This window comes from Garra rufa, chromosome 4 (assembly GCF_049309525.1).
Source record: "Garra rufa chromosome 4, GarRuf1.0, whole genome shotgun sequence".
Taxonomy (NCBI): domain Eukaryota; kingdom Metazoa; phylum Chordata; class Actinopteri; order Cypriniformes; family Cyprinidae; genus Garra; species Garra rufa.
Window position 1 is genome coordinate 6,769,624 of NC_133364.1, and position 12,827 is coordinate 6,782,450.

Below are 12,827 nucleotides of genomic sequence, written 5' to 3' on the forward strand. Positions count from 1 at the left end.
TTAATCAGTCCAAAAAAATGTATAGGACCATAATGTGCATAACACGCCACCTAGTGGAAAACATAGCAATTACTGTAATTGAATTAGTATTTTTCAAGTATACAGACTGTACCATGAAGTGCTGTTACAAGAAAACCAACAAGAAATAAAAATCTCTATTTGCTGCTTTTCTGTTGTGTAATGTGCTCTAAGTCTTTGTAATTTCTGTTAATCTGAGAAAATGCTGTACTAAAGAAAAGCTTTGTTCGGTCACAATGGGGGGCAGAGCTGTTTGTGTGCTTTTGTTTGACTGACTTTTATTCTGGAGCGTAATCACGTTACATGTTCGGCATACGTCTACATTTAAATCAACGCTCTGCTCTCCGCACAGTCAGTATACGGGGTTGCATAACCTAATCAATGTTGCCTAAGTTACCTGTAAAGCTCTTGAGGGTTTAAGCAGGAGATGAATGTCAGTAACGCTTAAATCTTCAAGCAAGCAGTCACAGCTCCTGCGTAAGGCTGTGAAAACACCATGTTCTCCATGATACAATGCTGAAGATTAAGTGCTGTCCTCCTCTTGGACAGCGTTAAAAGAGTTTGATGGGGTGAGAGGAGCCATTAGGATCAGGTTTACAGTATATGGCACGATGTGGCCGAGGATCTCAAAGCATTACAGAGACTTAAAAGACGGGCCGAGGTGTTTGATTAATCAACGGAACAATCCGGTATTCATGCCGAAGGAGTCCGACGCTGAGAGGGGAAACTCAGAAAGAGTGTGGGATATTAGGACTATTTGCTCGGATGAAATGAGACTCTTGATTGTTTTCCTCTCAGCGGGGTCACGGCTAGAGAAAGAGGAGTCTGTCACCAGCATCACTGCACAGAGACGTCACTGTCAGCTCTCAACGGGATATTATTAGCTGCTGTCAGTGACTGAGTGACATGTGCTGCAATAATACTGCTTATGATCTTTAGTATAACATGATCAATAAGTAGGTGAATGGATGCTATAAAGTGGCACTCAATCAATCAAAAGCCCAAAGGCTTTGCATGTTGAATATCTTTGAACAGACAAAAGAAAGTTAGAAATAGAGAGATTAAGGCAAACACTCTTAAAAATAAAGGTGCCATAGAAGATTTTTTTTTTGTCTAAATGGTTCCATAAACAACCTTTAACATCTGAAGAACCTTTTTGTTTCACAAAAGATTCTTTGTAGCGAAAGAAGGTTCTTCAGGCTATAAAAAGGTAAGAAAAAGATTGACTAAATTCTATCGAATCCTTGTGAAGAACCTTTTAAAGCACCTCTATTTTTAAGAGTGTATATGAATGTTAATAAGCATACAAATGCAACTATAATATATAAATTATAATGTCATAATATAATAAAGCAGACATTAGATAATATTTTGACTCAAATTATAAGAGGAGATGGAAGTGAATTGTCACTTTTTTGGGGTCATGCTGGCACATTATGGAGTATGTTGTCACAAAAAAATAGTATTGACACTGACTTTAAAATATATAAAAAAAGTAATCATATATATGTATATATATATATATATATATATATATATATATATATATATATATATAAAATGTATTCTAATTAATTTTTATATATTAGTATGTATTATATAATTTATTGTAGAATTTATTATCAAATATTCAAAAAATATAAATATACAAATTTAAAATATATATCAAAAAGCACAACTGTTTTTAATATTGATATAGTGATCAAAAATGTTTCTTGAGCAGCAAATCAGCATATTTGAATTAATTCTGAGACTGTAGTAATGATGCTGAAAATTCTGCTTTGATCACATAAATAAATTAAATTTTCCAATATATTCAAATAGAAAACCGTTATTTTAAATTGTAAAAATATTCCACATTCATTACCGTTTTTACTGTATTTTTAATCAAATAAATGCTGCCTTAATGAGCATAAGAGACGTGTTTTAGAAATATTTAAAAAAATCGTACTGACCCCAAACTTAAGAGCTTTAACAGAATTTTTATATATATTACCCTTATATACACTACCAGTCAAAAGTTTTTGAACAGTAAGATTTTTTTGTTTTTTTAAATGTCTCTTCTGCTCACCAAGCCTGCATTTATTTGATCCAAAGTATAGCAAAACAGCAAAATTGTGAAATATTTTTACTATTTAAAAAAACTGTTTTCATTTTGAATATATTTTAAAATGTAATTTATTACTGTGATTCAAAGCTGAATTTTTATTATCATTACTCCAGTATAATTATCACCCTTCAGAAATCATTGTAAATTGCGATTTGCTGCTCAAAAACATTTATTTTTATTATTTGTTGAAAACAGCCGAGTAGAATTTTTACAGGTTTCTTTGATGAATAGAAAACTCATAAGAACAGCATTTATCTGAAATAGAAATCTTTTGTAACATTGTAAATGTCTTTATCATCACTTTTGATCAATTTCAACTTGATCACAGGAATAAATTACATTTTAAAATATATTCAAATAGAAAACAGTTATTGTGAACAGTAAAAAAATATTTCACAATTTTACAGTTTTTTATGTACTTTGGACCAAATAAATGCAGGCTTGGTGAGCAGAAGAGACTTAAAAAACATTAAAAATCTTACTGTTCAAAAACTTTTGACTGGTAGTGTATGTATCAGAAAAATATGACTACTCATAAATACGCCGCCACTTTAAAGCCCCAATCTTGTAATCACGTGGGAGCGAAAGAGAGACAGAGGGAGAGAGAGAGGAAGCAGAGCAGAGCACATGTACATGAGGATGTACTCGCACATAAAGCGCTGCAGCTCTGCCGTGTGTTGCATTACGCAAGCGGCTCATAATCAGCAGTGGAGCTGCAGCAGCGGGCGCACTGACAAGCGGCTTACGGAGGACAAACACACAGCAGCGCTGCATGAGAGTCAGCGTAACTCCCTCCCTCCTTCTCTCTATCCCTCTCTCTCTTTCTCTCTCAAGCCTGCCAAAGCGCAGGAGAGTCTCTGGAGTCGCCAAGGACCAGCGGACATGAGCGACTGACATTCACACTTTCCGTGTGATTTTTAACCCAAAGACTTCGATGGCTTTGAAGGAGAGCCGCCTCACCTGGGGCTTCCTGCTGTGGTCTGCGACGTGGAGCTCGGCTCGGACTTTTACGCCTCATGAAGGGTCTTCGGTCACTTCACCTGCCACCGAGATGCTGGTGAACAGCACTGAGGCCCCTACAAACAACTACACAGGTGTGTACAACAACAATACGTCAGTCATAATGATATAATAACTGCATTGGATCATATAGTGCTGTGCAAAAATGATTAGATCTTCTCAAGAAGTACTTTTTACAGTCTTTTACACACAAATATATAAAAAAACACGCACTTGTTGTGAAATTTCACGTGTTGGCTTTAAAATGCAAAATCTTCTTAAGGGTTTACATACAAACAGAGCTTTCATAACAGCTCAGTCTGCATATAACTCACATTTTATTATGATTGGAGAAGATATAAAATATGCCAGCCATGCGCACTTTGCAAATAGTTTATTGACATTTCCTGACCCTAAGTCAATATGCATGGCAGATTTGTGGATCTCTGACATTATCAAGTGAATGTATGAGTTTGATTGCAGTATATAATGTATCTGTGAAGGAAAAGAGATTATCTACAGGTGTCAGTTACCTTGAGGATTGTTGCACAGGTGAAACAAAGGATGCTTTTTGCCACGTGGCAATGGCGGGCAGTGGGATAGTTGGCCGTTTGTCAGTTCCGTTACAGGGTTGCCAGCTTTGGAGGGGGTTTTATCGCCACCGTGGCCATGATAGAGTTTGCCCTGCTTTCAGCTTTCAGTGCACCGCAAACCTGAGTCTGAAGTGGATCTGTTCTGGATAAGAACGTGCCAGAGTCAGAATTCATCCTAAAATCAAAAGAAGGGAATAAGAAGTTATATTTTGCATGAAGAAAAAGAGTCATATTTGGTTTAAAGAAAAAGGTTGTTGAAGGACATTAAGTTTTTTGCACTGTGGCATTTTTTTCTGTGACAATTTAGCACGTTTAACTTCAAAATTCTTTAAAAAATAATAAATGCAATTAAATAATAATACAATTAATAATACAATAATACAAACTAATGAAAAAACGTGTCATTACTGTAAAGTAATAATAATAATATATTATTTAATTAGTAATTTTTTGCACGAGGTAGTATTTCTTGTTATGCCTTAAATGTAATGTTTTTATAAAATAGTCTTGCTTTGTAATTGCATTACATTAATGACATTTTTTTATTTTAAATTTTGCTTAAAATTTTGCTTTAAAAAAATGAAATAGACATTGAGGCATTATTTTCATGCCATTTTCTCACCAATAAATTGCAATGCAATGCAATAAAAATCTCATTCTCACATAAAAAAAAAGATTATATATTACAAATAATATATAATGAACATTGTATGTACTGTAAATTATTTATAAACCATTATAGAAATTATTATGTCTTTAATTGATCTTGATTTTAAAAAAGATTTTATAATAAATTGTCCTTTTTACTGCATTATAGTAATGGGAATTATTGTAGAATAAAGAACAATAAAAAAAATAATTAAAAACATGAATTTTGTAGAGAAATTAACTGCTATAATAATAATGCAAATAATCCATAATCCATTTTTTTTTTATTAAACATTAAAAAAACTCTTTGGCACTTGAAATAAAATACATTTTAACTTAACTAAAACAAAATATGAAAAATCCAAATTTTCTTTCAGCTAATGTTAACATTTTTTATGTACTAAAATAATTTAAACTAAAACTGAAATAAATGTTAAAAAAAAAAAAAAAAAAACTAAACAAAAAATATAAAAAGAAAATATAAAAAAGAAATTGATTTATGGTGCTGAAGGTGCAAAAAAAATCTAAATATTAAGAAAATCGCCTTTAAAGTTGTTAAAACGAAGTTCTTACCAATGCATTTTACTAATCACAAATTAAGTTTAGATATATTTCCGGTGGGAAATTTACAAAATATCTTCATGGAACATGATCTATACTTAATATCCTAATGATTTTTGCCATAAAAGAAAAATTTGCCTATTGCTACAAATAAACCAGAGCTGGTTTTGTGGTCCAGAGTAACATATATAAAAATACATAATGTGGACCCCTGTAAAGTTGTTCCATTCACTCCAAATCACTCAATTACCTACAACACAAATACGTCACTTCTTTAAAGGGATTACTTAACTGACAGTGTTAAAGAGAGAAAGCCAGAGGACACAGGAATAGCTCAAGAGGTCAGCAGGCGAGGTACAATTACACGTTAAAGATGCAAAGTTACACCACACTGTTCCTTGCTGACGTTACATGATCATGCATTGACAAAGTGATCGACTCAAACTGTCCCTCTGGAGAACGGCTGTGGTTTTATGGCTATGCAGCTATAGAAGTGTGTGGTCAGGCGGCATTATCCCGGCCTCCTCAGCTGCAAGGACTTGTGGGTAATCAATTTTTAATGCACGGCCCTATGCTTTATTTAACCGTGTTCTATTCTAAGAGAAGCTCTCTGCTGCAACCCTTGGGGAGTATGTGAGACGGGACGGAGGGGAGAAAAAGAAACTGACAGTTGAGTTATTTATTTATTTTGCCATGGAGTCGGATTGCTTAATGCTAGCAGCATTGCCATGCCAGTTAAGCCGGGCTTAATGAGAGCAGCGCAGGACTGGGACTGGTGTGAACAATAAACACCATCCAGTGACCCTGCCAGCTTAATCACACTGACTTCAGCACAGTCAATATGAGCTCCGTTTGACTGTATATTGACAGTGGAGATGGACAGTGCAGTGATGAAAACTCTGTAGAACACAGAAGACGCTGATTCCTCTGTGGGAATAGAGAGAGACTGGAGGAGAGGTGGATTATGGGATAGAGCAAGGGAGAAAACACTCTGTGGGTACTGATGGAAAATGCTTTCATCTTAACCCTTGAGGATAACTAAGTACTGTTAACTAAGTTCCAGAAAAAACTTTCCTGCACACATACACTTGACAGCTGTTATTTTGATGGAAAACATAACTGATAATGTTATGATTATTGACATTTACTATTTATACTTATTCTATTCTATTCTATTTACTTTAGTCCATTTATGAAAAGTGATAGCAACAAGATGCATTCCATTCTATTCTATTAACTTTAGTCCAATCATGAAAAAAGTGATAGCAGCAAATTTCATTCTATGAAAAAGTGATAACAAATTGCATTCTATTCTATTTACTTTAGTCCATTCATGAAAAAGACATAGGAACAAAATACATTCTATTCAATTCTATTCAATTAACCTTAGTCCAATCATGAAAAAGTAATAGCAGCAAATTTCATTCTATGAAAAAGTGATAACAAGTTCCATTCTGTTCTATTTACTTTAGTTCATTACTGAAGAAGACATAGCAACAAGATGCATTCTATTCTATTCTATTGTTCTATTCTATTCTAATAACTTTAGTACAATCATGAAAAAGTGATAATCATGAACAAGTTGCATTCTATTCTATTCTATTCTATTCGCTTTAGTCCATTCATGGAAAAGACATAGCAACACAATGCATTCTATTCTATTCTATTTACTTTAGCTCATGCATGAAAAAGTCATAGCAACAAGATGCATTGTATTCTATTTTATTCTATTCTATTACTTTTAGTCCAATCATGAAAAAATGATAGCATCACATTTCATTCTATGAAAAAGTGATAATAACAAGTTGCCTTTTATTCTATTCTATTTACTCTAGTACATTCAAGAAAAAGACATAGCAAAAATTCTATTCTATTTTATTCTATTCTACTTTGTTTGATTTAGTCAGAATTCTGAAAAAGTAATAGTAACAAGTTGCATTCTATTCTATTCTATACTATTGTTTACCGTTCTGTTCTGTTAGTCCATTAATGAAAAAGCAACAGGATGCATTCTATTCTATTCTATTTACTTTAGTCAACATGGAAATGTGATAGCAATAAATTTCATTCCATGTGAAAGTGATAAATTGTATTCTATTCTATTCACTTAATTCAATTTAGTTCATTCATAAAAAGACATAGCAACAAAATGAATTCTTTTTTATTCTATTTTGTCAAATTCTGAAAAAGTGATAGCAACAAGCTTTATTCTATTATATTCTGTTCTATTCTATTGCTTAATTTAGTCCAATCACGAAAAAGTTTCATTCTATGAAAACATAATAGTAACAATTTGCATTCTATTCTATTCTATTCTATTCTATTCTATTTAGTCCAATTGTGGAAAAGTGACAGCAACAAAATTTATTCTATGAAAAAGTGAAAACAACCAGTTGCATTCTATTCTATTCTAGTGTTGATTTAGTCCAATTCTGAAAAAGTGTTATCAACAAGTTGCATTCTATTCTGTTCTATTTTTTTTATTTAGTCCAATCACAAAAAAGTTTTATTCTATGAAAAAATACAAATTGCATTCTATTCTATTCCATTCTATTTACTTTAGTCCAATTGTGAAAAAGGGATAGCAACAAATTTCATTCTTTGAAAAAGTGATAATAACAAGTTGCATTCTATTCTATTCTTGCGTTTGATTTAGCCAAATCATGAAAAAGTGATAGCAACAAGTCGAATTCTGTTCTATTCTAATCTATTCTTTTTACTTTAATCCATTATTTAAAGTAAAATCAACAATATGCATTCTATTCTATTCTATTTAGACCAATAATAAAAAAGTGCTAGCAACAAATTTCATTCTATGAAAAAGTGATGACAAGTTGGCTACATTCTATTATATTCTATTTACTGTACTTTAGTCCATTCGTGAAAAAGACATAGCAACAAGACGCATTCTATTCTACTCTATTGTGTTTGATTTAGTCCAATTCTGAAAAGATGATAGCAACAAGTTGCATTCAATTCTATTCTGTTCTATTTTATTCTATTCTATTGTTTAATTTCGTTCTATTAAAAGTGATAGCAACAAGTTGCATTCTATTCTAAAAAGTAATAGCAGCTATTTGATTTCTATTCTATTCTATTCTAAAAGGTGATAGCAGTGAGTTGAATTCTATTCTACTCTATTCTGTGTTTAATTGCAGTATTGCAGTCTTAGCACATTTAAAATTGGTTTCTAACCATCTGTGTTTGCAGGCCTGAGCTGCCCGTCGCTGCTTCCCCCTCGGCGAGGTTCTTTCTATGTAGAGAAGGGCACTGGGATGTCCGTGGGCACGGTGTTGGCGTTCTGGTGCCTCGAAGGATACCAGCTGGTGGGCAGTGAGAAGATCACCTGTGTCCTGCGTAGCGACACCGCTCAGTGGAGCAACTACCCGCCCGACTGTGAGGGTCTGTTTTCACTGCCATCATTTCTGTTTTAAGAGATAAAAATGCACTCCTGCTAATTAAATCCAAGATTTTCAATGTGGACTATTGTGTAAATACGGTAGCCATTCCCAGACCGGAGGACCGCGGGCTGAGAGTGGCCGTGCTGGCATCGGTAGTGAGCAGCATCGTCATCCTCGCCATGTCCGTGTCCTTCATCATCTGCTGCCTGCAGGAGCGCATTAGCAAAGAGAGGGCAGAACGGACAGACGGACGGGGCAGGTATGCACATCTGGGGATGAAGACACAAGGGAGATTAAAATAGGCAAAGAGGATGCTAATGATTTCTCTGACTTTGCAGGACGAGAGACAAGAGCAAATCGTCCTGGAGGAGCGAGTGCTGGCTGGAGAGAGATGAAGGAGACTGGGAAGCTTTTCCTCCACCTAAGATTTACAACCTTTCCCAGCACCTTGACCCCCATCTGACCCCTGAGAGCCCGGTCTATATGGGCGGACTGGCTGGTTACGATAACCGTGGGTATCAGAGGTGAGAAACTGCTCATTTTTAAATTTGTTGGAAAACAAATTCTTTTTTTCAGGATTCTTTGATGAATAACAAGTTAAAAAGAACAGCATTTCTTCAAAATATTTTTTTTTTCTAACAATGTAAATCTATGCTATTACTTTTAATAATTTAACACATCCTTGGTGAATAAAAGTATTAATTTCTTTAAAAAAAATACATAATAAAAATTGTGACTGACTGCAAACTTGAACAGTAGTGTATATTGTTAGAAAGCCTTTCTATTTTAAATAAATGCTGTTCTTTTTAACCTAAGTATCACAGGTTCTATAAAAAAAAATTAAGCAGCACTACTGTTTTCAACATTGATAATAAATCAGCATACTAGAATGATTTCTAAAGGATCATGTGACACTTAAGACTGGAGTAACAGCTGATGAAAATTCAGCTTTGCATCACAGGAATAAATTATATTTTAAAGTATATTAAAAGAAAAAAAATTATTTTATATTTTAATAACATTTTGCAATATTACTGTTTTTTTTCCATATTTTTTAAACAAATAAATGCAGCCTTGATGAGCATAAGAGTCAGTCTTACCTATCCCAAACGTACAGACAAACTTAAAGCTGGTATTTTGATAGTAAACATTAGTGTTAATTCTGTGCTGATTGTTCAAAAGAACAGTGTTTACCTAAAATTTAAATCTTTTGTAACATTATAAATGTCTTTACTGTCACTTTTGATCAATTTAATGCACCCTTTAAAGCATGCATTTCTTTAAAAAATGGTGTGTTTGTTTTACAGAAGTCAGGAAAACCTCCTGAAAGCTCCTCTTCCTGGTCTTTACCGTACGGAAAGTCAGATGTACCCGCATGTGGTCCTGCAGAGGGTTCCCACACCCACAGTGCCGACTGCACCCAGCGCGCCCATCTACCTCCGCCTCTCCACCCCTCCGCCCACAGAAAGCCCCAGCGAACAGCCTTCTCTGCCGCCGTACCCTAATGCCGCTCCACAGCGTCTGTGGCCATAGAAACACACTTTTATTCAGAACTTTTACAACTGTCGCCATGGCTACGGATTACGGCCTCTACGTGCAAATTTCTCCGGAGGTTCAGAAAACCAAGAGAAATGATGGACTCATGCTAGAGCCACCTAGATGACCACACACTGCTAGATCTAGATGTTGGACCAGGTGTGCGTCCAAATGTAGTTACATTTAGTGTGTTGCATATGTGAGGAGATTTCTAAATGACCCTAAGGAGGCCCGTTGTGTAGTTTCTCAAAGAGGAAAGTTATATTAGGAGAGGTGAGGACTCCATGCTGGTACTGTGATCCGCTCCAGGGTTTATTTTTGTCAGTTAGTACTTTTCATTTTCGTGGGAAAGGTTCTGGCTACTTGCACTTCTAATAAAATGAAAAATGCAACCGTGTAAGGTCACATTAGAGCATCGGTTTAATATTTCTATGTTTTTGTATTATGGAAGTGTAGGAGAATTACACTGGTGTCTGGATTACGGATGTAAATTGGGATCTCATAAACCTATGATACTTAAAACTTGATTTTGTTTATAACAAATAAAAATATTAAAATCATTGTACATGTCTTGTATTTTTTATAAATATACAGTTGAAGTCAAAAGTTTACAGAATCTGCAAAATGTTAATTATTTTACCAAAATAAGAGTCAGTTAGTACTGACCTGAATAAGATATTTTACATAAAAGATGTTTACATATAGTCCACAAGAGAAAATAATACTCAAATTTATCAAAATGACCCTGTTCAAAAGTTTACTTACACTTGATTCTTAATACTGTGTTGTTACCTGAATGATCCACAGCTGTGTTTTTTTGTTTAGTGATAGTTGTTCATGAGTCCCTTGTTTGTCCTGAACTGTTAAACTGCCTGCTGTTCTTCAGGTACCAACAATTCTTTGGTTTGTCAGCATTAAACCCTTTCCAACAATGACTGTATGATTTTGAGATCCATCTTTTTACTCTGAGGACAACTGAGCGACTCATATGCAACTATTACAGAAGGTTCAAATGCTCACTGATGCTTCAGAAGAAAAATCATGCATTAAGAGCAGGGGGTGAAAACTTTTGAACAGAATGGAGATGTGTACTTTTTTCTTATTTTGCCTAAATATCATATTTTTTTTATTTAGTACTCTTCAGGGGCAACAGAAGATTACATGTTATTTTTATTTTTTACATGTTTCTCAGAAGACAAAATAAATTAAATTTACCCTGATCTTCAAATTCAAAAAGTTTTCACCCCCTGGCTCTTAATGCATGTTTTTTCCTTCTGAAGCATCAGTGAGCATTTGTACCTTCTGTAATAGTTGCATATGAGTCGCTCAGTTGTCCTCAGAGTAAAAAGATGGATCTCAAATCATCCAGTCATTGTTGTAAAGGGTTCAAATACACAAAAATGCTGAAAAACCAAAGAATGTGTGGGACCTAGAGGATGTTTCTGAAGAACAGCAGGCAGTTTAACTGTTCAGGAAAAACAAGGGACTCATGAACAACTATCACTAAAAAACAGCTGTGGATCATCCAGGTAACAACACAGTATTAACAATCAAATGTATGTGAACTTTTGAACAGGGTCATTTTTATACATTCAACTACTATTAAATATATGTAAACATCTTTTATGTGAAATATCTTATTCAACCCTGCTGAAAAAAACTGCTAAAACCAGCCTAGGCTGGTTGGCTGGTCTTAGCTGGTTTAAGCTGGAAGTAGCTGGTTTTAGCTGGTCTCCCAGCCTGGCCAGGCTGGTCAGGCTGGTTTTAGCTGGTGGTTTTCCAGCCTAGCCAGGCTGGAAAAATGGCCAAAACCCCTCTAAAACCAGCCTGCCGACCAGCTATGACCAGCTAAAACCAGGCTGGTTGACCAGCTAAAACCAGCCAACCAGCCTAGGCTGGTTTTAGCTGTTTTTTTCACCAGGGAAGTCAGTACTAAATAAACAGTAACATGCATTTTGTATGATCCCTCTTATTTTGATTAAATAAATAACATTTAGCAGATTCTGCAAGGTGTATGTAAACGTTTGACTTCTCATTTATGCTGTCGTATCACACCTGGCGAAGAAATGTGTGAAAGCTGCTAAATCATATAGAGGAGGACTTAGTAAATAAGAAAGGGCACAATATTTTGACAAACTAAAGTTAATAGGTGGTAAAGATACAAGCAGTATTAATTAAGATATTAGCCTAATATTTCACCTACCTAACCGGAAATGATAAGAACAAACACAAATGTTGTCAAGATTCTTGTCCTGGAAATCCTGGTTCAGTTTGGCCTACCACAAATGCCTTTAGTTCCTCAGACTGTTTTTTGCTCTCTTCTCCTTGATTTGTTATAACTTTTAGCAGGCTATAGTACTCCAACTGTTTTTCCAGGTCTGACCGATTAGTACAGCCCAAAACCTGACAATAACTGATCATTTTCAGCAGCAGTAATCAGCTAAATTTGCCAGTTTCGTTTGGTTCAGTGGCATTGTTTATGTTAAGTGCTGCCAATATGGCCGAATGATAACGCATTGTGAAAACACTCCGGAAATAAGGAGAAGAATAACAAACGTGCAGTAAACGGTAAAACTGTTTGCACTACAAACCAGTTTGCTTATAATTAAGATAACATGTTAAAATAATATGGTAACACATACCAATTTGCAATATCAAACAGCAAAACGAGCCGGATGTGTATGAGACCGGAAGCCAGACCCATCAAATTTACAAAACGGCCGCGCCCACTCTTCGGAAATAAAAAGGTGAATAGGACACAATGAAAAAGATGAAGAAAACATTTAAGGTAATAGATGAATAACAGTAAATTTAGTGATGATTGAATGACTGGGCTTTACAGATGCTGATCTATTAATTTTGTTGCTCTGAACGGCAGATCACTTTTAGTATTTACAGTACCTGATTAATAGTCATGTAATAAAATCGTTCTGTTTAAAATGGCTGTTGTTATAGACTCCA

At 34.7% G+C, this 12,827-nt stretch overlaps 1 protein-coding gene across 1 annotated transcript; it reads left to right on the top strand.

Moving 5' to 3' along the window:
* The first annotated feature begins 1,834 nt into the window (after positions 1-1,834).
* LOC141333662 (uncharacterized) lies at positions 1,835-10,426 on the top strand. Its single transcript, XM_073838743.1, has 5 exons — positions 1,835-3,222; positions 8,140-8,331; positions 8,433-8,589; positions 8,669-8,854; positions 9,638-10,426. Exons 1-5 carry the CDS (start codon positions 3,063-3,065, stop codon positions 9,861-9,863), a joined length of 921 nt encoding a protein of 306 aa, XP_073694844.1. The 5' UTR covers positions 1,835-3,062; the 3' UTR covers positions 9,864-10,426.
* Positions 10,427-12,827: the final 2,401 nt, after the last annotated feature.